The sequence below is a fragment of the Aspergillus heteromorphus genome (genome assembly GCF_003184545.1).
Source record: "Aspergillus heteromorphus CBS 117.55 chromosome Unknown BO70scaffold_4, whole genome shotgun sequence".
Classification (NCBI taxonomy): Eukaryota; Fungi; Ascomycota; class Eurotiomycetes; order Eurotiales; family Aspergillaceae; genus Aspergillus; species Aspergillus heteromorphus.
The window spans coordinates 552,241-575,630 of NW_020290409.1; the positions used below are offsets into that span (position 1 = coordinate 552,241).

Here is a 23,390-nt window from a genome sequence, read left to right on the forward strand (position 1 = left end):
TTCATACACAGTTCTAAATGAGTGTATTGGTGTATATTCTCCAGGATGGGTCACTTTTATGACCAGTCGCCTTGCCAGATGGCTCGACTTTCCCCTAAACCTCCAAAGATTGCCACCACCGACGCTGACACCGATGGCAACGCCTCCTCAAACCTACCTTGACAAGGCTGTCGTCGAGTCCGCACGAACCCGGAAAATCCAGGCGGGGTAACAGGCGAACCAACCCACTGAGCGCGCGTTTACGCATCACTTTTACGCCTCGCTTGAGCGATGCAGGCCTTTTCCTCTTGTGAAGAACGCTGCAATAGTAGCAACGAACCCGAAACACGCTGATGCCAAGAATGACAGTCGGATTCCTCGGTAATAAACCATTCGCGCGGCCAGCTGAATTTCCGGTGGCAGGGTGTGGATTGCAGATACGGAATGACGAATCTCGTCAATTACCTATGTGTAAAATGCACTTGGGTCAGTCATTGCCTCAGGGTGCAGGCAGGCTAAATGAGAGGAGAGTTACTTTCCATTTGTCTGGTATTCCACTCAAGGCCTCCCCGAGGCCCGAGCGCAATGTATTCTGGATAATGGTGGATGTGATAGCAACGCCCCAGACTGTGCCCATCGAACGGACCAAGTACACGGTGGAAGCGGATACGGCGTGGTCTTAACATTCGGTTAGCTGATCTCCCATTTCGTCAGTCTGGTCAAGGGATCCCATACCTGCGTGGCCGAATGCGGCGAGAAACGTGAACAAAATCCCGGGATAAACAATTCCCTGGCCGAGACTGGCTGGGATCATGGACGCATAGTACTTCCATTCCGCGTCATTGAATTGTAGAAGCATGACAAGCAGGTTCCCAATGAACATGAGAAAACAACCAATTCGAACAAGATACGCCAGCTTTCCCCAGCGTGACATCACAAACCCGGAGATGACACCGCCTATAGGCGTAGCCAGAGACGGTACCGCAAGTCTCGCGCCAGCCTTAGTAGGCGAGTCCAGGAGGATGACTTGGAACAACAAGGGAAGCGTGAAGAGGAACTACAATAATTAGCGCTAAACCGAAGAAGGTATAGGATAGTCACCTACTGCATATGCAGCCATTCCAACGCATACATTGGCTATTTGCGTTGCAATCGGCAAAACACCTTTCAGCATCCTCGGTGGGATGAGTGGAACCGCAGTTGTCTTGGCTTCGATGACCATAAAAAGGACTAGCGACACCACGCTCGCGACCAACGATAGGATCACCCAAACATTAGACCAGGGGAGCTCATTTCCGCCCAGGCTCAGACCAACTAGCTGTGTTGACAGGCCTATGATAAGAGCACATGCTCCGGACAGATCCACGCGCTTCCAGATCGCCCGTAAGCTCCGATCCTCGCCGCCGAATTTGTTCTGCGAGGGGAGCTTAAGAACGAGATGGCCGGTGATAAGGGCTAGGAATCCAACTGGCACTTGTATCAAGAAGCACCACCGCCATCCGATCGAGTCAACGATTGTCCCCCCGAATGAAGCACCGCAAATCGATCCAAATCCATGCAAGACGTTCTGGACGGCTTGATACATGCCGCGACGGTGGAAAGGTATGAGGTCGGAGTTGATGATAGTGGCTATATCCCATCAGTCTCCAGTTTCACACAGTATCGAAGTGGGAAGGCCAGTGTGCGTACCCATTGTCATCAGACCTCCCCCACCAACGCCGGTGAGTGCCCTCATAATATTCAAAAAGATGACATCCTTAGCAACTCCACAGCCCAAACAACCGACCATGAATGTTATTGTGGCCGTGAAGAATGATGTTCGTCGCCCGAAGATATCCGAGAAGCGACCGTACAATGGCTGAAACGCGGTGCTGGTGATCAGGTAGGATGTTGTGAGCCACGATGCGGTGTTAGCAGCACTGAACTCGGAACTGATGACGGCGTATGTTGACGCGGTGATAGTGCCATCGAAACCGGATAGGAAAACATTGGACATGATAGCTGCGAGGACGGTCAGCGCCCAATTTCGTGGTTGAACCAACCAACCAACCTATTTGGATCCAGACAAAGCCTGCGGGAGGCTTCCAGGTATCCTCAGCCTTTCGCTGCAGCAGAGGCTCCTCCTCATGCGGTGTAGGCACGGCCGGTTCGATATCGGGCTCATTTCTGGCCGCGGCGTCAGGGAAGGATCGCTGAGTTGGAGCACGCATAGCTTATCCAGGGACTGGTCTTTCAAGTTGTGGCTAAAGGACTTCTGGGTCATCTTGATGGGGGTTCGGAGTACCTGGTTATAGATAAACACCAGGCACAGACCCACCGCGGGGAGCATCTCTAACCGAAGGTGAGATGCAGCTCTCTGCCCTGTCGCGCACAGCGGCACAATTATACAAAAAAAAAAAAAAAGAGAGCAAGTGCCGCGCACCGGCGGGTCTGAGCCCTTCATCAGCATGGTATCCATGGGGTCGCATTGGTTGATCACATCGAGTTTGCCGACGCTGCATTGAGTCCAGGGCGGGAATTGACGAGCTCACAAGCACGGAATGCCCCCGCACGATGACACGATGGTAGCCTCAGGCGCCAGCGTCACAGCCCATTTCTGCCTGAGGCTGCCGCAGCAGTATGCCTCATTATGACTCAAAGCGATGACGGTGCTGACTGGGGTTGATCCCACCAATGACAGCAGCCCGGGTGGGTTTAGCTCCGGGCCCGGGGAAGGGGCGAGACCGACCCCGGATTGTCAGGCAGCCAGGCTAGCATTTAACCTACTGGGGCACGGAGCACGGAGGTATTTCCAGGTACTTCTTCGTCTAGCTAACTCACTACCAGGGACATGGCAGGCTGCGGTACCCTTGAAGTGGCGCATCCTTAGGCCTGATCCTTTCACCAGCACAGGGTTCTTTGTTCGAGATAGTCGATAGAACCTATAGAACAGGTCATATACGAATCTACCCAAGAAACTTCCAGGCGGGCGTCATGGTGAGATGTTTCAAAAAGCCACCCAAGGAGAAATCACCATGCCCCTCGGAGAGTATTCAGGGGCATACGAAGCCTGTCCGACTTCCTCATTCGTCTCAAGTCTAGTGCCCGCTCAGTAGAGGTAGTATTCAACTTTGCTCCATTTCCTTTGTCCGGCTGCCTGGATGAGGCCAAGATCGGATGTCCCCCATCCCGGAACCACATCAATCCCATTCATGGCTTGCCTTCGATCCCGGAAGTTTTATTCCCTCGCGGTTCGGATGGCTTCTTCCCGGCTTCCGTTCACAAACAACTTTGCCGGTCCTCCGAACCAGCTGACACCATCTTTCTTGCCTCCAGTCCGACCCTCCTTCCTCCGACCCTCTTTCTCTTCTCCATTCTCATCAGCTACCACGCCGTGCGCCCATATACCTTCCCAGTTGCCCCGTTACCCCGTTGCCCCGTTGCCCTCTATTATGCCTCAGGTGACACCGGATCATTACAAGCCCTTGTGACGGTAGTGTTGAGATGGCTATCCCGCCCACCCCTCCTGCTCCTGTTGGGGCCTCCGCTCTTTCTTCCGCCGTGGGGGGTGAGCTTGGAAGCTCTATACACACGACGATACCCCCCGAGGAGAAAACAGAAGGCTCGGATTCGGCTTGTCGCGAGTCAGAGGAACGGGAGAATCACCAGAAGATTGTTGCGCTGGCACATAGCCTTTCCCACCTGTCGCAAAAGAGTAGCACCGGTGAGGGAACCAACACCTTTCTTGACCCCACCGGCAACCCTGAGCTGGATCCCAACTCGGATCAGTTCAACTCGCGCAAGTGGACCAAGAACTTGCTTCGCGTGACCTCTCGTGATCCTGATCGATATCCTCGCCGTTCTGCCGGCGTCTCCTTCCGCAATTTGAGCGCCTTTGGCTACGGCACCGCCGCTGATTACCAAGAGAATGTGCCAAACGTGTGGCTGAAAGGGTTTGGTTGGCTTCGAGACAAACTCGGCCATGGGAACAAGGTCCGGATCGATATCCTCCGCAATTTTGAGGGATTCGTTCGCAGTGGGGAGATGCTTGTTGTACTTGGACGCCCTGGAAGGTAAGATGTGCATTCAACTGACCAGTACTTCCACTCCTGGGGGAGTTTCTGTTTGATTTTGTCAGTTACTAAATTAATGGCATTTACAGTGGCTGCTCAACGTTCCTCAAAACAATCGCAGGCGAGACCCATGGCATTTGGCTGGACCAAGGGACCGACATTCAGTACCAGGGCATATCCTGGGATCAAATGCATAGCCGGTTTCGCGGAGAGGTGATCTACCAGGCGGAGACGGAGATCCATTTCCCACAGCTCACCGTGGGTGAGACCTTGCACTTCGCAGCCCATGCTAGAGCTCCAGCAAACAGGTTTCCTGGTGTTACTAGAGACCAGTATGCAGCACACATGCGTGACGTTGTCATGGCGATGCTGGGTCTAAGTCACACCATAGATACGCGAGTCGGCAATGAGTATATTCGAGGTGTGTCTGGTGGGGAACGGAAACGAGTCAGTATTGCTGAGATCGTGTTGTGCGGTTCACCATTGCAATGCTGGGATAATAGTACCCGTGGTCTAGACAGCTCAACGGCTCTCGAATTCGTCAGGAAGTTGCGGCTGTCTACCGAGTACTCTGAGTCTACCGCAATAGTCGCGATATACCAAGCAGGTCAAGCGATTTACGATGTTTTCGACAAAGTCATTGTTCTGTATGAAGGTCGACAAATTTACTTTGGTCGCGCGGATGATGCCAAGCGATTCTTCATCGAAATGGGATTTGATTGCCCGGACAGGCAGACCACTGCCGACTTCTTGACTTCATTAACCAGCCCTACAGAACGGAAGCCTCGCCGAGGTTACGAGAATCTAGTTCCTCGAACACCTGACGAGTTTTCTGCGCGGTGGAGAGAAAGTGCTGAGAGAAAGCAGCTACTTGCAGATATTGATGCCTTTCAGAAGGAATTTCCAATAGGCGGCGACAAGTTCAAAGAATTCAACCGCTCGCGCGCAGCCGAAAAGGCAAAAGGAACCCGTGCACAGTCGCCTTACACGCTGTCGTACTCGATGCAAATTCGTCTGTGCCTCCGTCGAGGCTTCCAGCGTCTCAAAGGCGACATGAGTATGACATTGGCTAGCGTTATCGGTAATAGCGTCATGGCGCTGGTGGTCGCCAGCGTATTCTACAACCTAGAGCCTACTACAGCCAGCTTCTTCCAGCGCCCAGCGTTGCTATTCTTTGCAATCTTGTTGAATGCATTTTCAAGCGCCCTAGAGATTCTTACCTTATGGCAACAACGGCCGATTGTGGAGAAGCATGACAAGTATGCTCTCTATCATCCTTCAGCGGAGGCAATCAGCTCGATGATTGTGGACCTGCCGTCAAAATTAATTGTTTCAGTGGCATTTAACGTGGTTCTTTACTTCATGTCGAATTTGCGTCGAACTCCTGGGCATTTCTTCGTGTTCTACCTCTTCTCCGTGACAACTACATTGACGATGTCCAACATCTTCCGGTGGACAGGAGCAGTCTCACGTTCTATGGCCCAAGCCATGGTGCCGTCCTCTATTTTCATGTTGATCCTTGTTATTTACACGGGCTTCACTGTCCCGGTGCGGGATATGCATCCGTGGTTTCGGTGGTTGAATTACCTAGACCCGATAGCCGTAAGCTTTTCCATATAGCTCTCGTCTGATCAGTCCATTCTGCCCAGTTTCGTTTATTGAGGGATCTCGCTAACAACGAATACACATAGTATGCCTTTGAGTCTATTATGATTAACGAATTTAGTGGCCGCCGGTTTCCTTGCGCACAATATGTGCCTTCTGGGCCAGGCTACGAAAACGCTCCTCTTAGCTCCAAAATCTGCAGCCAGAATGGTGCTGTAGCGGGTCAGGATTATGTTGATGGCGACCGATACCTCAACGTCTCGTACCAATACTACCGATCGCACCTTTGGCGCAACTATGGCATACTCCTTGGCTTTCTTTTCTTCTCACTGGCCTGCTATATTGTCAGCAGTGAGTTGGTCCGGGCTAAGCCTTCCAAGGGAGAAATCTTGGTCTTTCCTCGAGGGAAGATCCCTGCTTTCGCAAGAAAGATTCCTGGTGAGGGCGATCTTGAAACCGCACCAATATCAGAGAAGCGGCCTGTCGACGACGGGTCGGATCATACGGCTGCAATTGTTGAACAAACTTCGATATTTCACTGGCAAGATGTATGCTATGATATCAAAGTTAAAGGTCAAACTCGCCGGATCCTTGATCACGTCGATGGATGGGTCAAGCCAGGAACTTTAACTGCCCTAATGGGGGTAACGGGAGCAGGCAAGACGTCTCTCCTGGATGTACTAGCCAACCGGGTGACAATGGGAGTGGTCACAGGCGAAATGCTAGTTGATGGGAGGCCCCGTGATGACTCTTTTCAGAGGAAAACCGGCTATGTTCAACAGCAGGACTTACATTTGGAAACAACCACGGTGCGGGAAGCCCTTATATTCAGCGCGTTGCTACGTCAGCCAGCAAGCACACCTCGAAAAGAGAAGATTGCATATGTGGAAGAAGTTATCAAAATGCTAAATATGGACGCATACGCTGAAGCCGTTGTTGGAGTCCTTGGAGAGGGTTTGAACGTCGAGCAGCGAAAGAGGTTGACAATCGGTGTGGAAATCGCGGCCAAGCCAGACCTACTTGTCTTCTTTGATGAGCCGACTTCTGGTCTTGATAGTCAAACTGCATGGTCTATATGCTCACTTATGCGAAAGCTAGCAGACCATGGACAAGCGATCCTGTGTACAATTCACCAGCCGTCCGCAATTCTAATGCAACAGTTCGATCGACTGCTTTTTCTTGCCAACGGAGGAAGGACTGTATATTTTGGTGAGCTTGGCCAGAATATGGAGACCTTGATCAAGTACTTCGAGAACAAAGGATCATCAAAGTGCCCTCCAACTGCCAACCCTGCCGAGTGGATGTTAGAAGTGATTGGTGCTGCCCCCGGCTCCCATGCTGACCGGGACTGGGCAGAGGTATGGAGCCAGAGTTCTGAACGTGATCAAGTTCTCGTGGATCTTGGGCAAATGAAGCAAGAGTTACTGCAAAGACCACCACCACCTCGCATGGTAGGATACGGAGAATTTGCCATGCCCATTTGGGCGCAATTCCTCCTTTGCGCGCAACGTATGTTCCAACAATATTGGCGCAGTCCTTCCTACATATATTCAAAGGCTGCGATGTGCATCATACCTGTAAGTATCTCCGATCACTTGGCAATCTCCCTGGCTAATCAGTTCGTCCCAGACATTGTTCATAGGTTTCACATTCTGGCGGGAGCCGAATAGCATACAGGGTTTGCAGAACGAGATGTTTGCGATATTTATGCTTCTGATCATCTTTCCCAACCTGGTGCAACAGATGATGCCTTATTTCGCAACCCAACGCTCTCTGTATGAAGTCCGGGAGAGGCCTTCCAAAGCCTACTCTTGGAAAGCGTTCATGCTGGCCAGCATTCTGGTTGAATTACCATGGAACATCCTCATGGCTGTCCCGGCCTACTTCTGCTGGTACTACCCCATCGGTCTATACCGCAACGCCTCTCCAACCCACACGGTTATCGAAAGAGGTGGCACAATGTTTCTTCTCATCTTGATCTTCATGATGTTTACCTCCACGTTCAGCTCCATGGTCATCGCAGGAATCGAATCACCGGAGACAGGCAGCAACATTGCCCAACTCATGTTCTCCTTTTGCTTGATCTTCAACGGGTAAGCCGCAAACGTTCCCTCCTTCAACATCAAGATCACTCAACTAACCCACCTCATTGTAGCGTCCTCGCCACTCCAGCCACTCTCCCCCGCTTCTGGATCTTTATGTATCGCGCCTCGCCTTTCACCTATCTGGTCGCCTCTGTCCTGAGCGTAGGCATCGCAAACAACGCGGTCGAATGCTCCGACATCGAACTCCTACACATCCCCCCCCCCGCAAACGAAACCTGCGCCAGCTACCTGGACACCTACGTCCGTACCTTCCAGGCCAGTCTACTCAACCCGGACGCCTCGGCCGACTGCCAGGTATGCACCTTCTCAACGACGAACCAATACCTCACTGCCATGAGCATGAACTACTCGGATCTCTGGCGCAACGTGGGCATCCTCTTCGTGTACATCGTGTTCAATGCCGTTGCCGCCGTGTTCTTGTATTGGCTGATCCGCGTGCCGAAGAAGAAGTCTGTCAAGGACAAGAAAGACTAGTACGTGGATTAAAGGTAGTAGGGATTTGAAGATTGGTGAGATGGTATGATGTGGCGGCTCAGGCAGTAGAGGACACTCAGAAGTTGGTGATTTTGCGTGGAGATGCGATGCGATGCGATGCGACGAGATACGGAGACTTTCTCGTACAGCTTGCTTCATTTATCCTGGGGATGGAGATCGAAGATCGGAGTGATTTCATGGTATCGCTATCGTGGTATCTAGCTATAACTAAAGGGCTTTGTTACTGAATAGTGTTTTCATACACCTTCAATTGCTTCACCATTTCAATTGGTAGTATTATCAAGAGAGCGAAATGCGAATGATTTCAGTAGTACAGTTAGTACCACCTACCTATATATGTCCTCCTTCAGATTCAGGGTATCACGATCCTCCTTTCCTAGATGCCTACAGATATCTTCTAAACTGACCTGACAATAAATGTCAAAAACAGTCTACACAAAAAAAAAAAAAAAAAAAGAAAAAAAAGAAAAAACTCCATAGATAGGCGCATTCCAACACCATCCCATGTGACACTCACTGACCACCAACGGACACGATCAGCGCGCCCGGGCGGTAACTAAGTAGAGTAGATAAGTAGGTAGATGTCTAGTACTATTGTACTAGTCGCAGCGCATCGCGCAGCGGGCGCGCCCAGACGCCCGCATCTGCAGCAGGCATGGGTGGGCTCCGGCAGCCCCGAGGGGAGGGGGGAAAATAACGCGAGAAGGGGGGGGGAAGCGCGGAATGGACGTGACTTTCCAATTTCCATCTTATTATTATTATTATCATTATTTACTCCGTACATACATAAGTACTATACTGCTCCGGACGGACTGCTACTGCACTGGGAGATCACGAGGATACTACCTGTACTAACTAGTTAAGGTAAGTAATTTACCTAACTTTGTGCATGAGGTATGAGTACGGATGCATACCAGACCAGTGTATACCTATGTGTATATGTGTATATGTGTATTACTATTTCCTACCGATCGAGCCATGCAGGTGGCCGCGAGGGAAGGGGGGGGGGAACTCAGGAAATTGAAATTACATTGCTGGATCATGTGTCCAATCGAGCGCGATTACTTATCTGGGTATTTCATTCCCGGGGGGTTCCGAGTTTGGGGAGGGACCACATATTTAGAGTACTAGATAGGTATAACTACTAGGTATGGAGTACGTTTAGTAAGACTGACTGGACTGTAGGTGTAGGTAAATGAGAGTCTGAAGTCGGGGTCTAGAATAATAATGGGGTGGTGGGTTTGGGTTTCAGGGGAAGGGATGATAATATCGGGGAACAAGGCGAATCGCTTGGGCGGTTCGAAAGGAACACGGGGGAGAAGGATGATGATGAGGAGGAGGAGATTAATGAGGAAAGAAGCCTTACAAGACTCCGTCGGAACTCTGGAGCAAGGCGGATTTGGAGAAGCACAGCCGCCGAATGCCTCCGCCACTCAGACGCAGGCATGTCAGTATGCCGTTCTCCGTACTCCGTAGTACTCCGTATCTATCCGACTGCAGTACGAGATCGTACAGGGCTGATACCGTGACGCTCGCTGGTCTTTTGGGTTTGACGGAATACAGCAAGCAGCAAACAGACTGGTAGCTGCCGGCATCTGGTATTATCCATACATAGTAGGGAGTCATCTTGTGGAAGAGATTCCAACAAGAGATCGTTGCTGTTTACCCGTTCGGTTGATACTTCGGCTATCAGTGATTGGTGCTGGTCGGGGATCGGCAGGCTGGGTAGATCCTTCTCCCCATAGCGTGCCCATCGTCATCGATGTTTAATGAACCCAACGTGCCACCCGATGAGATTAATTGTTTTGAAGTAGGCAAGTCCTTAATCCGTACTAGGGAGTAATTCTAGGCTCGGATCCGTCGCGACTCGCGTGGTGGTGCGCGGTAAGGGGGTCCCGCCCCCAAAAAAGAAACGAGGTGGGCTTAAACGGTTGCTTCAAGAAAGATGAGCATCGCGCGTATCTCGAAGAATGACTGGAGATGTGGGCAGATGACGGATGACGGGAAAGGGGTAGCAGGAAGGGAGTGGGTCGGAGCTTTGATTGCAGCCAGCCGATAGTCACCACTGCCACTGGTAACTATCCAGGTTCCAAGCGACGGGGGGATCTCAGCTTCAACTTTCAAGGATGACCATGGTGCTAACGAGAGACCGACCGGCCGTGAGCTGTCAGACGGTAGACCCCGGGCGGGTAAGCCTGGGCGGATGGACGTCCCCAGGGCCGCCGAGATCCAGGACGGACCTGGCTGGACCTGGAGGAGTGTCCGATCAGCATCCTATCGCCATTTCCACCATTCCAGAAGCGTGTCGGGAACAACACAAGCCAGCGTGGCGCGGGCGTGTAATGTGTAGAGTGTAGATATGCCGGGTATGGGTAGTAGAGCGCCCGGGTCAACCAGTGGGCAAGAGGCAACCAACCAACCCATGAAGGCACGAACACATCAGGACATCGGGATTCGATGATCGCAGGCCGACTCTTGCCTGTCCGGGACCCCTGCACTCGCGCGGCCGAATCAGCGGGCGAGGGCGGGCAGCGACTGACTCACTGCTAACGCTCCACCGGCCACAACCATGACCCGCGGTGGCCCATTAGCTTTTGGCCCCCGAAACCCTTGTGGTTCCTCCGCCCAGTCCGTTTGCCCGGCTAATGCAGCATTACCTCAACGCCGCCTATCATTGAGGCTGAATCCTCCTCCCGGGGCAGTTGGGCAAAGACGAGCGCTCCCGCAGGCCAATGGCCGCCTGGAATGTGGGTGCATGAAACGCGGGCTGTGCGAGCCACGAGGGTAGGGGAAAGAAGCACCCTAACCACAACCTTTATCGACCAGACTCACCTCCCTCACCGTCTTTGCGGCTCTCGGGGGTTCGGGGACAACTGACGACCGACCCATTATTATTATTATTATTATATTTCCTTCCCACTTTGTTCCCAACTTCTCTGTCCAGTCAGTGCCCACTGCCCAGGACGGACTAGATAGATACTAGGGCCCAGAGTTCGATCGTTTCTCGGGTGGAGGCGTCCGTCCTGTCAATACTCAATAAGAATAATAATAATAATAAGAATAATCCCCCTAACACGAGGACAGCAATCCTGGCGACTCTCAGGCGCCGTCCTTCCGCGTGGTGGGAACATGCCTCACCCACCTCAATCAAAATGGAAAAATGGAAAATCAATTCGTAGAGAAAGTGGACACTCCAGGGGGTCCACCCAGCGGAAATACAGGGATCTGACTGGGCTGTCCGTGTAGTTTTGACGTCTAGCAGCCCGGGCTAGACAGACAGCATCGACCGCCGCTGCAGGGGCTCGCTGCTCCGGTTCCCAAGGTGCACTCGCGCCTGGGCGCTCCACGAATAATGGCGCGGTGTTCCCGATCCATGCGGCTCAACAATGGCCTTGAGTCGGCGCTCCTTTCGGGTCGCTGTGATCCATCCAATGTACCGCCCTCCCCGCCCAGGGCAGTGGTACATAAACATGCCTCCTCCAGCTGAAGACCCCACGCCCCTGGCCTCCGCAGAGTCCGCACAATATAAAGCAGCGCCTGTCTCGCCTGGCGCATTCGTCTGCTCCCCCGGATCCAAGAGAGCACCGCACCGCTGCCCTATCTGAACAATGGCCCGCTTCCAACCCTTTGCAGACCTCCCGCATATGCCCTCGGGGGATAATCTACCCCAGGATTATGAGCTGTTTCCCTGCCAGTACGAATCTTACCCGGACCCCACGATTATCCAACGCCCCTCGGCTTTCCAGATGCAGCTTTCGCCTGCTGAAATTCCAGTGAAGAGCCCCTACTTTGCTGCTTCCTGTGTGCCATGGTCAGGCGAGCCGATCTTATCCCATCACCCCGGCCCATTGACTGCTCCATCCGACTTCGGCTCTCCCTGGTGCAGCGATCTTGCATCTAGCCCTGGTGCCGAAAGCATCGAAAGCAGCAGCTCCAGCTGGTTGAACATGGGATGTTATATGTCCCCTCCTTACACGTGCGATGATGCTATGCTTTCGCAACCTGGTTTCGAATCCTGCTCCTCACCAGCCGCCTTCAGCGGTGTCGACAGTCTCGTGGCACCTTCCCAGGTGTACCCCGAGCCTGAGCCTATCGTGAAGCTCGAGACCGAGACGAGGAATTTCGTGAATGAAGCGCTTTGCTACAGCAGCACCCCGCAACCCAACGAGTCGGACATTGCCTGTGACGTTCAAATCTATACGTGTCCCGACACAACCAGTCAGCCAGTCACTTGCAACTCGCCTAGCTTCCAGGCCAAGTCCCGGAAAGCATCCAAACCTACCGCTAGCCGCATCAGCAAGCGACCTCGCAAGGCCTCCGCCAAGGCAGGGTCCATTTCCGCACCCAAGTCTCGCTCCAAGGCCAGTGGTAAGAAGGATGCTGCGGTGGCTAGCCGGGTGTTCGTCTGCAGTTTCTCACATTTCGGATGCCCGAGCACCTTCGTGTCCAAGAACGAGTGGAAACGCCATGTGACCTCACAACACATCCAGCCGGGGTTCTACCGGTGCGATGTCGGACGCTGCTGTCTCGACAACCTCAGCAAGGACCGGAACCCCGAATCCGACGACTGTCCTGCATACAACGAGACGCACCTGGTCAACGACTTCAACCGCAAAGATCTTTTCACCCAGCACCAACGGCGCATGCACGCTCCGTGGGTTGCTCGGAACCGCAAGCACCCGGAAACCGACCAAGAGCGGGACGAGTTTGAGCAGAGCCTCGAGGCCGTCCGGGAGCGCTGCTGGCACGAGCAGCGCAAGCCCCCTTCTCAGAGCTGCTGTGGCTTCTGTGGGCAACATTTCAGCGGGGCGAGAAGCTGGAACGAGCGCATGGAACACGTCGGGCGCCATTACGAGAAGGGCGACTTGCAGTATGAGGCGGAGGACCTCCTGTTGCGCCAGTGGGCGATGGAGGAGGAACTCATTCAGCGGGTGGGAGGAGAGTGGAAGTTGGTCGCTCTTTGCGACAAGTAAAAGTCTCTTCTTCCCGCCTGCCATCTCCTACGCCCCTTCCACGATTCTTCTTGTGTCGTTTTCTTCTTTGTTTCCTTTGTTGATTTCCCCCTCTACTCTTTTCTAATCCCCCTTCTCTGCCCTGGCTATTTTGAACAGACAGAGAGATGATGACTGACGACTGATGTCCTGTACTCACTACTTTCACGCGCATTTGCGACTACGTTGTTCTCCTTGGGAAAGGTTTCCGGTTCGCACAATACCCATCCATACATACATACCTACTACACTCGAGAGGGAGGAGCTGGCAGGTGCATGCATATGCAGTTGGCTTTCCTATCTCAAGCACCACTAGGAGTTGATGACCAATATAGAAATGATTCTTCACACTTACATATTATTGAGCATTCCTCTAACCCATAAATCTATAAGACACGGAAATACACCTTTGCAAGTAATCACCTACCTCGAGCTACCGTACATAAGTAGTGACTCTACCATAAATGTCATCCCCATCGCGCTTAATTGGCCCCCAACCGGACCAAGCCAACGTCTCATTCCACGTGGCAGCGCTCCATCGCTCCATCGTCCCGTAGTATCCTCCCTCCCTTCCTCCCTCTCCCTCCCGTCCGTCTCCCTCCCTTCCTTTTCCTTCCCTTCCCCTTCCCACCTTGGCAGTTAACAACTTGGCACACCATCAGCACCACCACCACCCGGCCTCTCCCCATCCCCATTCCACTCAATCCCACTCATACACAGATCCATCCCATCCATCACCCATATACATCGCATATTACATCCTAAATGCAAAGCCAACCCCCCAACCTGAAACAAATAGCCCTCGTACTAAAATCTGACAACCTCGTGGACTGTGGAGCGTCTACAACACCCCCCCCCCCCCTCTCCCCGTCGATCGCTCATTTCTCAGCTCGGGCAGGAATGCCATGTCGGGGTTTCTAGAATGCATGCGCGCGCGTCTCTTGCATCTCGTCTGTTTGGAATCCGGTCGTCCAGGGAGCGGCTGGTCGTGTCTTGTGGTCTGTCGGCGTTTGGCTAATGACGCGTGAGATTGCGGTTTGGGCTGGTGTCAGATTTTAGAGGGTGCGATCGACGGATAAGGTAGGGGTTGGTGGTGGTGATGGTGGTGGTGCTGCCAGTGGGTTCTGGGTGGTGGGTTGTTGCTGGGTTCTGGGGATTGGGGAATGTTGGGTGGATGGATGCGGTATGGATGTAATTTTGTGGTAGGTATTGAATGGGTGGTGTTATAGGGCGCTGCGTGGAGGAAGTACTATTGTTACCATGGAGAATAGCATATCTCCTGCAAGTACTAACTACTACCTAGCTGTACTTCTTTTGGAAATTACTAACAGGTCTACTCCGTACACAGAGAAGTAATTATTGCTGCTGGCTATACCAATAGAGCTACGTCACACTGGATATTTATATGCTTGAAGAAATAGATCGATTTCCCTCACATCATCATCTTAAAGGTAATATAGGGGCCTCATGCAGCAGGGCGGCGATACAAGACGTTTTAGTACCTTACCTTTAGTACTGAGAGTTTGTGAGAGCAATAGCAGTGTTGCCTAAGGATAGAAATTATTATTTGGCGTACGGAGTACTCCGTAGACAAATCATGTTCCTCAAATCTTCTTTCGCCGGTCTTTCATACTTATCCCGCACGGACTGCAGCCTGCCGCGCCTGCGAAATAGTGATGCCTGAGCTGAGGTTTAGTATTACATCTTTGGGTGGTACATACCTGGAGCTACGTAGGGCTGGGATCTTATTTTGGCGGTAATTTCTCTTGAATAAATTAGTCTGGGACTATGGAAGAAAATACTAAGTATATACAGGTATGAGACCCTCATACCAGGAACCGTAAGGTAGGAGAATATACTTCTCGGGCAGTGCGGAGGTAAACCAGGTACATATCTGCCAGAAGTTCGATCGTCCTCTTCATGTCCTATTGAGAACAATAGAATAAAACAGGTAAAAAATAACCACTGCAGAATGGCCTTTGCTATTCATATATGACCGCAGGGGTATTCATTTTCACATTGTGCGCCTTAGGCCTTCCATACTCGGTCGTGAAGCCAAGGAGTGCGGGGATGACATAACTCTGCGGGGCTCCACAGTCTATAGAACCTCAGTGACAGTCAACGCAAGACTGGGACAGCACTCGATATTTTCTCCCATCGCTGCTATTCCACAATAAACGTCCCTCACAGTAAGTACCTGGCACTATCCTCCGCTCCCATAAAAAAACAAGACACCCTCTCTAACTCAACCCCTCCCAAAGATGACACCCCAACCAACCCCTCCATATCCTTTCCAGTTCGCCGCCTCCGACCACATCCAACCACACACCAACCCATCCACGGAAGAGACCACCATAACGCTGAAGAATGTCAAGGGCCGCATCCCCTCCGTGCAAGCCTCCCGCCTACGCACAATGTGGCTCAAGGCTCACCGCGATCCCACCAAGATAGTCGCCCACCCCTGCAGCTACGACGCCCTGTCCTCACGACTCGTCGAGGAAGCCGGATTCCCCATGATCTTCATCTCAGGGTTTGCAGTGGCCTCCTCCTACGGTCTCCCAGACACGGGGTACATTGCGATGGCGGAGATGTGCAGCCGGATCCAAGAGATAGTTCGGGTCACGAGCATCCCGATCATGGTGGATGGGGATACGGGATACGGGAGTCCGATGAATGTGCGGCGCACGGTGGAATCATTCGCTGCTGCGGGCGCCGCAGGCGTGATGATTGAGGATCAGACGTGGCCAAAGCGTATGAACTTTGCCAACAAACATTGTGTTCCCTTCCTTCCTGGATTGGTCTGGGCTAACTCCTGTTGTATAGGGTGCGGTCATACCAAAGGCAAATCAGTGGTATCGAGAGGAGAAGCCTACGCTAGGATCCAAGCCGCTGTTGATGCGCGCAACCAAGGTCGAGACATAGTGATTCTGGCCAGAACGGATGCCTTGATCCATGGATGGGAGGAGGCCATGACCCGCGCAAAGGAGTTTATGCGGATCGGGGCAGATGCTATTTTCGTCGAGGCGTTGCCTGATAGAGAGGCTATGAGGAAGTGCGCGGAGGAGCTGGACGTTCCTTTGCTGGCTAATATTATCGAAGGTGGGAAAACGGAGAATCTTTCGGCTAAGGAGCTGGCGGGGCTTGGATTCGCAGCTGTGGCTTATCCATGGACGCTTGTGGCAGCACGGCTGAAGAGTATTCGCGATGCTTTGAATGGGTTGAAGAACAGTCTTATGACTGGGGCCCCGCCTGGAATTCTTGGTTATGATGAGCTCTGCGAGGGTGTCGGATTCAATAAGTATTGGGTAAGTCGTGAACTCGGAGGCTTTTGTGCGTTATGCTCATTGAATAACAGGATCTGGAGTCGAGGTATGAGTTTGATGATCAGGGACTCGTCAATCCCCAGGACGAGGGTAAATGATTATAGAATGTTCCTGGAGAGGTATGGTGCCTTAGCACCCAGGGTACACTACACCACTACGGCATCAATATAGAAGAAGATCGGAGCCTTCTGTCACAACGTCAGGGTCCTCAGCCCCGACTAAGTCGAAGGATGTAGATCACATGTCAATGACGGGACCATTTGTTGAGAGCTATGTCATAGCCAACGGTTGGATGAGTCCGGATACCTAGGTTTGGACCCCACGCTCGAGTCCGTTGGCAGGAATGATATCATATGCACCAGAAATACACCATCGAGTAGATCAATGTCTGCAACGCCGAGCCAGGAGATCGGAACTGAGGGTCGGCTTCGGCACTTCGGACATTCGGGCTAAGGCACCACAAAAAGCATCTGAGGCCGGTTTCGGTCCTGAATTCCGCATTGGGACTGTGGATCGCCCGGGTATGGCGGCGCATGCCTGAGGCGTCCCCCACTCCCTCTCTCAGCCCTATGGTATACCGAGTGCTATGCTCAGGTTCCACACAACAATGCCTCAAAGCGAGGAGCGGTGTTGGCTCATGTCGGAGATACGATGGAGTTCGCGATGGCGCAGCAGTCCGCGGATAAGAATACTCCATATCGATGTAGCTATTCATGTCCTATCCTCCGCCATATAAATACCCCTCCTGCCAATCTTTCCAGGTCGTCTCCAGAGTCCAGACAGCATAACACTCAATTCATCGCCTCTGCATCTACAGCCCCTCATCAATAACAAACAATCCCTTCTTGTCATTTTAACAAGCATCTACCAACCCACAACCCAACCCAACTACCACAATGGCAAGTTCACCACTCCAAAACCACCCCCCCCCCCCCCCCCCCAGTCCCACTAACAACAATCTTCCCCAGGGCACCCCCGAATCCAACGCGCACGCTGTTCACAAATATATCCTTTCCCAGCCGCAAGATGCCCTCCTCAACAACCCATGGGCCGTCTACCAAGCCCTGGACCTTTACAGCCGCACCGCCCACATGATGAACTTCAAACAAGCCAAGCTCAACGTGGCCCAAAAGGCGCTCTCGAGCATGCAGCCTTTCCCCAAGGTCGTGCTCGAGTTCGGCACCTACATTGGCTGCTCCGCAATCGCGTGGGCCGCCATCCTGCGCGACCTGAACGGTCCGTTCGCCGAGGGTCTGCACGTGTACACGTTCGAAGTCGACGAGGCGGTTGCGGCCATCGCGCGGGACTTCATCAAGATTGCAGGCGTCGACGATATTGTGCATGTGCTTGTGGGCCCAGCGTCGGAGTCGTTGAAGGCGCTGATCGCCGAGGACAAGATCACGCCCAAGGGCGTCGATATGGCCTTCTTTGACCACTGGGAGGAGTTCTATCTAAGTGATTTGCAGCTTTGTGAGGATCTGGACCTCTTCCACGAGGGGTCGAGGGTCATCGCTGATAACACGGATATTCCTGGCGCGCCGAATTATTTGGCCTATGTCAGGGAGGGGGGCCGTGGAGGGGAGGGAGAGGTGAGGTTTGAGACGCATTCGTATGAGTCTGAGGTGGGTGGGAATGGGAGACGTCCGGTGAGTTTTACTTCTTTTCTTTGGGGTTGGTATTTGGCTAATATATTTGCAGAATATTGTGGAGGTTTCCACTGTTGTGGCTGCTAGGCTTTGATTCTGCGTTGGCTTTTGAGGCAAGACGGGCATTTATATGCGATGATGAGCATTTGAATGGTTTCTGTATGGCTTTTGGAAGCTGGGTTTCAGTACTAGCATGATTTGATGACAATGCTTGGGATTAGCATGAATATATTTTGATTGGAAGCATGGCTGCAAATATGCCTTCTTTAAGTTATTGGACTCTCCTGGGATGCATTTGATAGTCACCTTCTTTTTCACTGAAATCATCTCCCTTCTTTCAGTTGTATTATGATATAGTGAGTGCAGTGTATAAATATTAGGCTTTCTTCTCACCATATACTTGCAGTAGTATGTGTTGTAGTCGCTGGGATTATCTACACGTATACCAAGTCCAAGCGGAGAATGGTCATTATCCGGCCGATATCCGGCTCGAGGTCCAAAGTCGAAGTCTCCGCGAGCGTCAAGAGGGTTAAATGAGAGAATTGAAATCCTTCTTTGGATAGAAATACAAATTCACGTTTCTGTCCAGACAGCCCAAAACCGCCAACTAAAGATCCAGACACAACTATGAAATACCGCACCCTGATTGGCCACACGCCTCCCAATCAAGGCGGTGAAGCAAATTGCCGGCACAAAGTGGGTGCGGTATAGACGGCCAACCAACAACAGGGCGCCGCACCTCCGCAACGAGCGACATGGCGATGATGACACGGACAACGATTACGATGTGAATGCTCAAGGACAGCTCTAAACCACCTCTACCACAACCCCCCTCGCCCCCCAGCCAACGAATCCAAGTGATGCTGCATGATTCACACGCCTGAAACCCTACGCGAAAGGACAGCTCTGTCCGACACACCCTCCACCACCACCCCGATCAATTCCCCCCCCCCTCCGCAATGTCCGTCGCAGCTACAGGCGCGCCCCCGACCCATTCATCCAGTTTCGAACCATGCTCACAATCAATCCAGGTCCGTCTTCTCCCTCATAATCATCAATAAAGCCGGCGGGCTGGTCTACCAGCGCGAATTTCAGCCGGGACTGCGCAAGCTCTCGACGAACGATTACCTCGTCCTGGCTGGAACCTTTCACGGGTATGTCTTTCATCTTCACTTCTTTCCCCCTTTCCCTTTCACTCCAATCCAGCTGGAAACCACCCAGTCAATAGACCGAATACCAGACTAACTTCATCATCTCCTTACTCGCCCAATCCCAGTGTCCACGCCATCACCCGCACCATCACCCCGAAACTCCCCCTCACTGTAACCGCACCCGCAACAACACCCACCACCGCATCCACGCCCAATGTCACCTCTCCCTCGGCCACTTCGACCCCCATGCCTTCCTCGGCAGCAGCAACATCATCAGCAACAGCAGCAGCAGCAGCAGCAGCAGCAGCAGCAGCAACAACAACACATTCGTTCCCGAACCCCGGCGTCCCCGCAACGGGTCTCGAGACCATGGAGACGGATAAGTTCCGGTTGACTTGCTTTCAGACGTTGACGGGGACCAAGTTCCTCTTGTTTACGGATCCGCTCATGACGAATATCGATGTGATCATGAAGAAGATATACGAGCTGTATGCGGATTTTGTCATGAAGAATCCCTTCTATCAGCTGGAGATGCCGGTGCGGTGTGAGTCGTTTGATCGGAATTTGACGGGGTGGTTGAGGGGGAGGGCGTGATTATGCGAGGGGATGTGAGGTATACATATACACCTTTTTTTTTTTTGAGGGGGTAGAGCGGATGGTTGTGGGCTTTATCTTTCCTCGTGCTTTTCTTTTTCTTTTTAACTTTTCATATCTTTTATATTTGGGCGCCATAGTTTGTATTATGGGAAACAGTTACGATGACGATAGACTGCATATAATACCGCATCCTTTCAAAAGCGTGTCGACTGGGAACCGCTTTCTACAATTACAGTATAAGAGGAAAGTACATGAAAACGCCGGGTATGCATCAAATCATCCAGGAAGGAGGTTATTCTGGTCCCCACGTTTAAGCGGTGTCCATCTTGTCGCCATCCTCTTTCTTGTCTTTGCTCCCGCTGGACTCACCACCGGGTTGGCCTTCTTCGGGGATGTTCTCCAGGTTGACTTTGCCTTCTTGTTCCTCCCGGTCCCGCTTCTCCTTCTCTTGTCGGTTCTTCTCCTCTTCCAGGGACAGACGCAGGGCGAATGCGAGTTCGGGGTCGTCCTCGGCGGCATCCTCGAACCCAAAGGACCCATCACCGCCTTCGGGTCCGGCGCCATCTGCGCCAGGGCCGTCACCACCCAGGATGGGCGTGAGCTGGAGCTCCTCGCTCAGCAGGTTGGGGCCGGGCGGGATGACGGCGAGGTGGGAACCGTCGCCACCCTTGACGTTGTCGACGAAGGCCTCCAGCTTCTGGGTCTGGTCGGACTCCAGGTCTCCGAAGGCGATCACGTCGATGGACACGTTGTTCTTCTTCATTTTCTTGGCCAGCTTCACTAATGTCTTCTCGTCTTCTTCGATCGGAGAGCAGGAGAACACCACGATGCGCTGTCTCTGGGACTTCTCGGAGCGGTGCTTCAGGGCAAGCTGTATCAATCGACACTGCGTTAGCACATCCGTAGATCGTCACACAAGATAGAATGGTAAAGCAGGTTCGGGACATACACCGGCCACTTGTATACTGGAGCTAAGGTGGGCAGTGCCGTGGATCTTCGTGCGATGGAGACCGGCCAGGATACCACCGAAGTCGGTGGTGAATGTTGAGAGAACCTCGGGACCCTTTCCACCCATGCTCATAAGACCGACGGCGGACTGGGGATGTACGCGCATTTTGCTGGTGTGGATGACGCTGACGGCATCGATCTGTGCTTGCCATCGTGTCGAGCTGGGAGCTGTTAGGCACGGAACGGACGGTCGGGAAGTCGACCCAGCACGAGGCACTCACGTATAGTCTCCGTTTCTGCTGCTTTCGCTATTGTCGACACTGTATATGGCGTTAGCGCATGGAGCTTGGGGTGGGGAAGGAGATTGGGGGGGGGTGGCTAGGCGGACATGATCATGGTAGCTTCGAGCGACGACATCTTGGCTCTGTGTTGGCGGGGTAGATTGGGGAAGAAATATAGAAGAGAATGGAGAGAATTCAAGTTTATGAGAGAAGGTTGTAAATGGTAGGAACGGGGTGCAGAGGCGAGCGCTGATGGGGGGGGGGAAATTGATGATGGGGTTGCAGGAGGAGAGGAGAGATGATGATGTTGGAGCTGTGGTGAGGAAGAGGAGGCAGATGTCACACCGTCCCGATCGGAGCTAACGACGAATTAAGTCAGCGCTTGTTTACTACCGCCCTCCCTCTCTCTCTCTCTCTCTCCGCTCTCTTCACTCCATACTTCGACGCGCTCCCCTCCCATTTCATCCCTTCCGACCTCAATCTCCTCCACCCACCAACCCACCCCCGTCACTCGAAATTCACACAACTCAATCATCTCCCACCCATCGCCTGTTTTCCCTCGGTCGCGCATATCCAATTTGCCCCCAATGGCTTCTCTCTCCGCCAAACGCAAGTCTCCCGAAGACGCGTCCCACCATGACGAAGCCAGAACGCCCACAAACAGCCCCCCCAGGAAGAAGCTCCGGATCACACGCAATCAGAAACAGGCCCTTATGGATAACCTCCAGCTTGAGAGTATGCTCGCCCAATATCAAGTTATCCCCAGCGCAATTCCTCTGACACTCACACAGTCACCGAGCGCGCCCGCAAACTTCGTGCACAGTATGCCCTTCAAGCCAACGATCTCCGCGCACGAATTGAACGACGTGTGAACCGCATCCCCATGGCTCTCCGCAAGGCCAAAATGGGCGAATTACTTGAGAAACACACGGCCTCTCTCCGGGCCCAGCAAGAAAATACGTCTCCGAGGAAGCTCCTCAGCCCAGCCAAAGCGCCAAGGAATTTCGCAACCATCTCCGTCAGCCCCAACGTGCAAAAGGCTTCTGCTGCGAGCCCCAGCGCCCGCAGAGTGAAGAAGCAAAGGTAATGCGGAATCAAATCACTGCTCCCCATCCATCCTCTTGCTGACTTGAACGCCCAGCCACGGAGAAATCTACTCGGACAAGGAGAACGCTCCCGCCGCCGGAGAGCCCCTCGATGTACTGAAGAACCCGAAGAGACGCGGCGCCGCTGCTGGTACTTCGCGCGTTGTGTCGCAGGAAATGCGAGGAGCAGACTATAGGATTCTTTCCCCCAAGACCTCGAATTCCCGGACATACCCACAGTCGCCGTTGCGCGCCTCACCAGAGAAGCCCACGAACTCATCGTATCTATCGCGACCCATGTCGCCTCTGAAGCCATCCAGTCCGCTCAAGTCGACCACAGGGATCATCCGGACAGTCAAAGGTGCCTCCTCCGCCATCAAGGATAACAGACCCCCATCGCAGGCAGCAAAGAGACCCGTCAGCCGCGCCGCCACGGGGTCCAAGACGCTGCGCTCCCCATTGCCAAGACCCGCGACGCGGCAGCTCGAACGCAGAGGCAGCGTCTCATCGTCCGCATCGTCCGGAACAACCGTTGCCAAGCCAACGAGGACCGGAACCGGCGCTCGCAAAGCAACCACCGCGTCAACCTCAAGCGCTACGACTAAGAAATCAACCGTCGCGAGACAAACCGCCTCCGCAGCTGCGAAGAGGAATACCACCTCAGCTACAACCAAGAGAGCCCCCACGCCCGCCGGGGGCGACGCCCCAACAACAACAACAGCAGGACGGAGAGTCCTCCGCAAACGAGCTTAGTGTGCAGCACATCACCACATACATTCAATCGACTTTCTCAAATTGGCATGTTTTCTTCAATATTTTTTTTTTTTTTTAGTTATGGGCGCGGAGTAAAACGGTGTTTTTTAATACCTTTTTTTTGGCAATGGCAGGGGCGAGGTCTACGGGGATATCATGGGAGTTTTCATGCGCCTTGTTTTTTTTTCTCTCCCTTTTTTTTATACAACAATACGATTCTCAGTAGCCTGATTTGGGCCTGTCTGGCTTCTTACAGTTTGGTTTACAGTACATTCTGGTTGAATAATGATCCTTCGGCGATTTCTTTTGGGGGTCGAGCTGTGGGAGGATGGGAGGCGAGTCTATAATTTTGGAACTTTGACATGCGTCCATTGTGCTG

General features: G+C 52.8%; 8 protein-coding genes across 8 annotated transcripts; 6 read left to right on the forward strand and 2 right to left on the reverse strand.

The window, feature by feature from the left end:
• Window positions 1–252: 252 nt before the first annotated feature.
• BO70DRAFT_385226 (MDR family MFS transporter) lies at window positions 253–2,382 on the reverse strand (the record flags this gene model as incomplete). Its single annotated transcript, XM_025545720.1, has 6 exons — window positions 2,030–2,382; window positions 1,669–1,980; window positions 1,085–1,608; window positions 715–1,036; window positions 515–657; window positions 253–444 (listed from the first exon to the last, which is right to left on the reverse strand). The coding sequence occupies exons 1-6, from the start codon at window positions 2,187–2,189 to the stop codon at window positions 253–255; spliced, it is 1,653 nt and encodes a 550-aa protein (XP_025402275.1). The 5' UTR covers window positions 2,190–2,382.
• Window positions 2,383–3,338: 956 nt separating this feature from the next.
• Window positions 3,339–8,491, forward strand: BO70DRAFT_330889 (pleiotropic drug resistance family ABC transporter). Its single transcript, XM_025540848.1, has 5 exons — window positions 3,339–4,031; window positions 4,121–5,633; window positions 5,723–7,213; window positions 7,266–7,729; window positions 7,792–8,491. Exons 1-5 carry the CDS (start codon window positions 3,463–3,465, stop codon window positions 8,213–8,215), a joined length of 4,461 nt encoding a protein of 1,486 aa, XP_025402276.1. The 5' UTR covers window positions 3,339–3,462; the 3' UTR covers window positions 8,216–8,491.
• A 3,252-nt stretch (window positions 8,492–11,743) lies between these two features.
• BO70DRAFT_359410 (putative C2H2 finger domain protein) lies at window positions 11,744–13,576 on the forward strand. Its single transcript, XM_025542532.1, has one exon. The coding sequence runs from the start codon at window positions 11,845–11,847 to the stop codon at window positions 13,207–13,209; it is 1,365 nt and encodes a 454-aa protein (XP_025402277.1). The 5' UTR covers window positions 11,744–11,844; the 3' UTR covers window positions 13,210–13,576.
• A 1,607-nt stretch (window positions 13,577–15,183) lies between these two features.
• BO70DRAFT_161174 (isocitrate lyase/PEP mutase family protein) lies at window positions 15,184–16,774 on the forward strand. The gene is made up of 4 exons (XM_025538279.1): window positions 15,184–15,416; window positions 15,489–15,978; window positions 16,051–16,532; window positions 16,583–16,774. The coding sequence occupies exons 2-4, from the start codon at window positions 15,489–15,491 to the stop codon at window positions 16,646–16,648; spliced, it is 1,038 nt and encodes a 345-aa protein (XP_025402278.1). The 5' UTR covers window positions 15,184–15,416; the 3' UTR covers window positions 16,649–16,774.
• A 672-nt stretch (window positions 16,775–17,446) lies between these two features.
• Window positions 17,447–18,290, forward strand: BO70DRAFT_350337 (putative O-methyltransferase; the record flags this gene model as incomplete). The annotated part of the gene is made up of 2 exons (XM_025541689.1): window positions 17,447–18,196; window positions 18,249–18,290. The coding sequence occupies 2 exons, from the start codon at window positions 17,447–17,449 to the stop codon at window positions 18,288–18,290; spliced, it is 792 nt and encodes a 263-aa protein (XP_025402279.1).
• A 678-nt stretch (window positions 18,291–18,968) lies between these two features.
• On the forward strand, window positions 18,969–19,964 carry BO70DRAFT_359412 (trafficking protein particle complex subunit 4). Its single transcript, XM_025542533.1, has 3 exons — window positions 18,969–19,157; window positions 19,228–19,350; window positions 19,473–19,964. Coding segments are annotated over exons 1-3 (594 nt in total). The 5' UTR covers window positions 18,969–19,155; the 3' UTR covers window positions 19,942–19,964.
• Window positions 19,965–20,072: 108 nt separating this feature from the next.
• BO70DRAFT_359413 (proteasome regulatory particle base subunit RPN10) lies at window positions 20,073–21,437 on the reverse strand. The gene is made up of 4 exons (XM_025542534.1): window positions 21,281–21,437; window positions 21,174–21,212; window positions 20,894–21,113; window positions 20,073–20,815 (listed from the first exon to the last, which is right to left on the reverse strand). Exons 1-4 carry the CDS (start codon window positions 21,307–21,309, stop codon window positions 20,255–20,257), a joined length of 849 nt encoding a protein of 282 aa, XP_025402281.1. The 5' UTR covers window positions 21,310–21,437; the 3' UTR covers window positions 20,073–20,254.
• A 183-nt stretch (window positions 21,438–21,620) lies between these two features.
• Window positions 21,621–23,378, forward strand: BO70DRAFT_359414 (uncharacterized protein). The gene is made up of 3 exons (XM_025542535.1): window positions 21,621–21,908; window positions 21,965–22,256; window positions 22,315–23,378. Exons 1-3 carry the CDS (start codon window positions 21,761–21,763, stop codon window positions 23,009–23,011), a joined length of 1,137 nt encoding a protein of 378 aa, XP_025402282.1. The 5' UTR covers window positions 21,621–21,760; the 3' UTR covers window positions 23,012–23,378.
• Window positions 23,379–23,390: the final 12 nt, after the last annotated feature.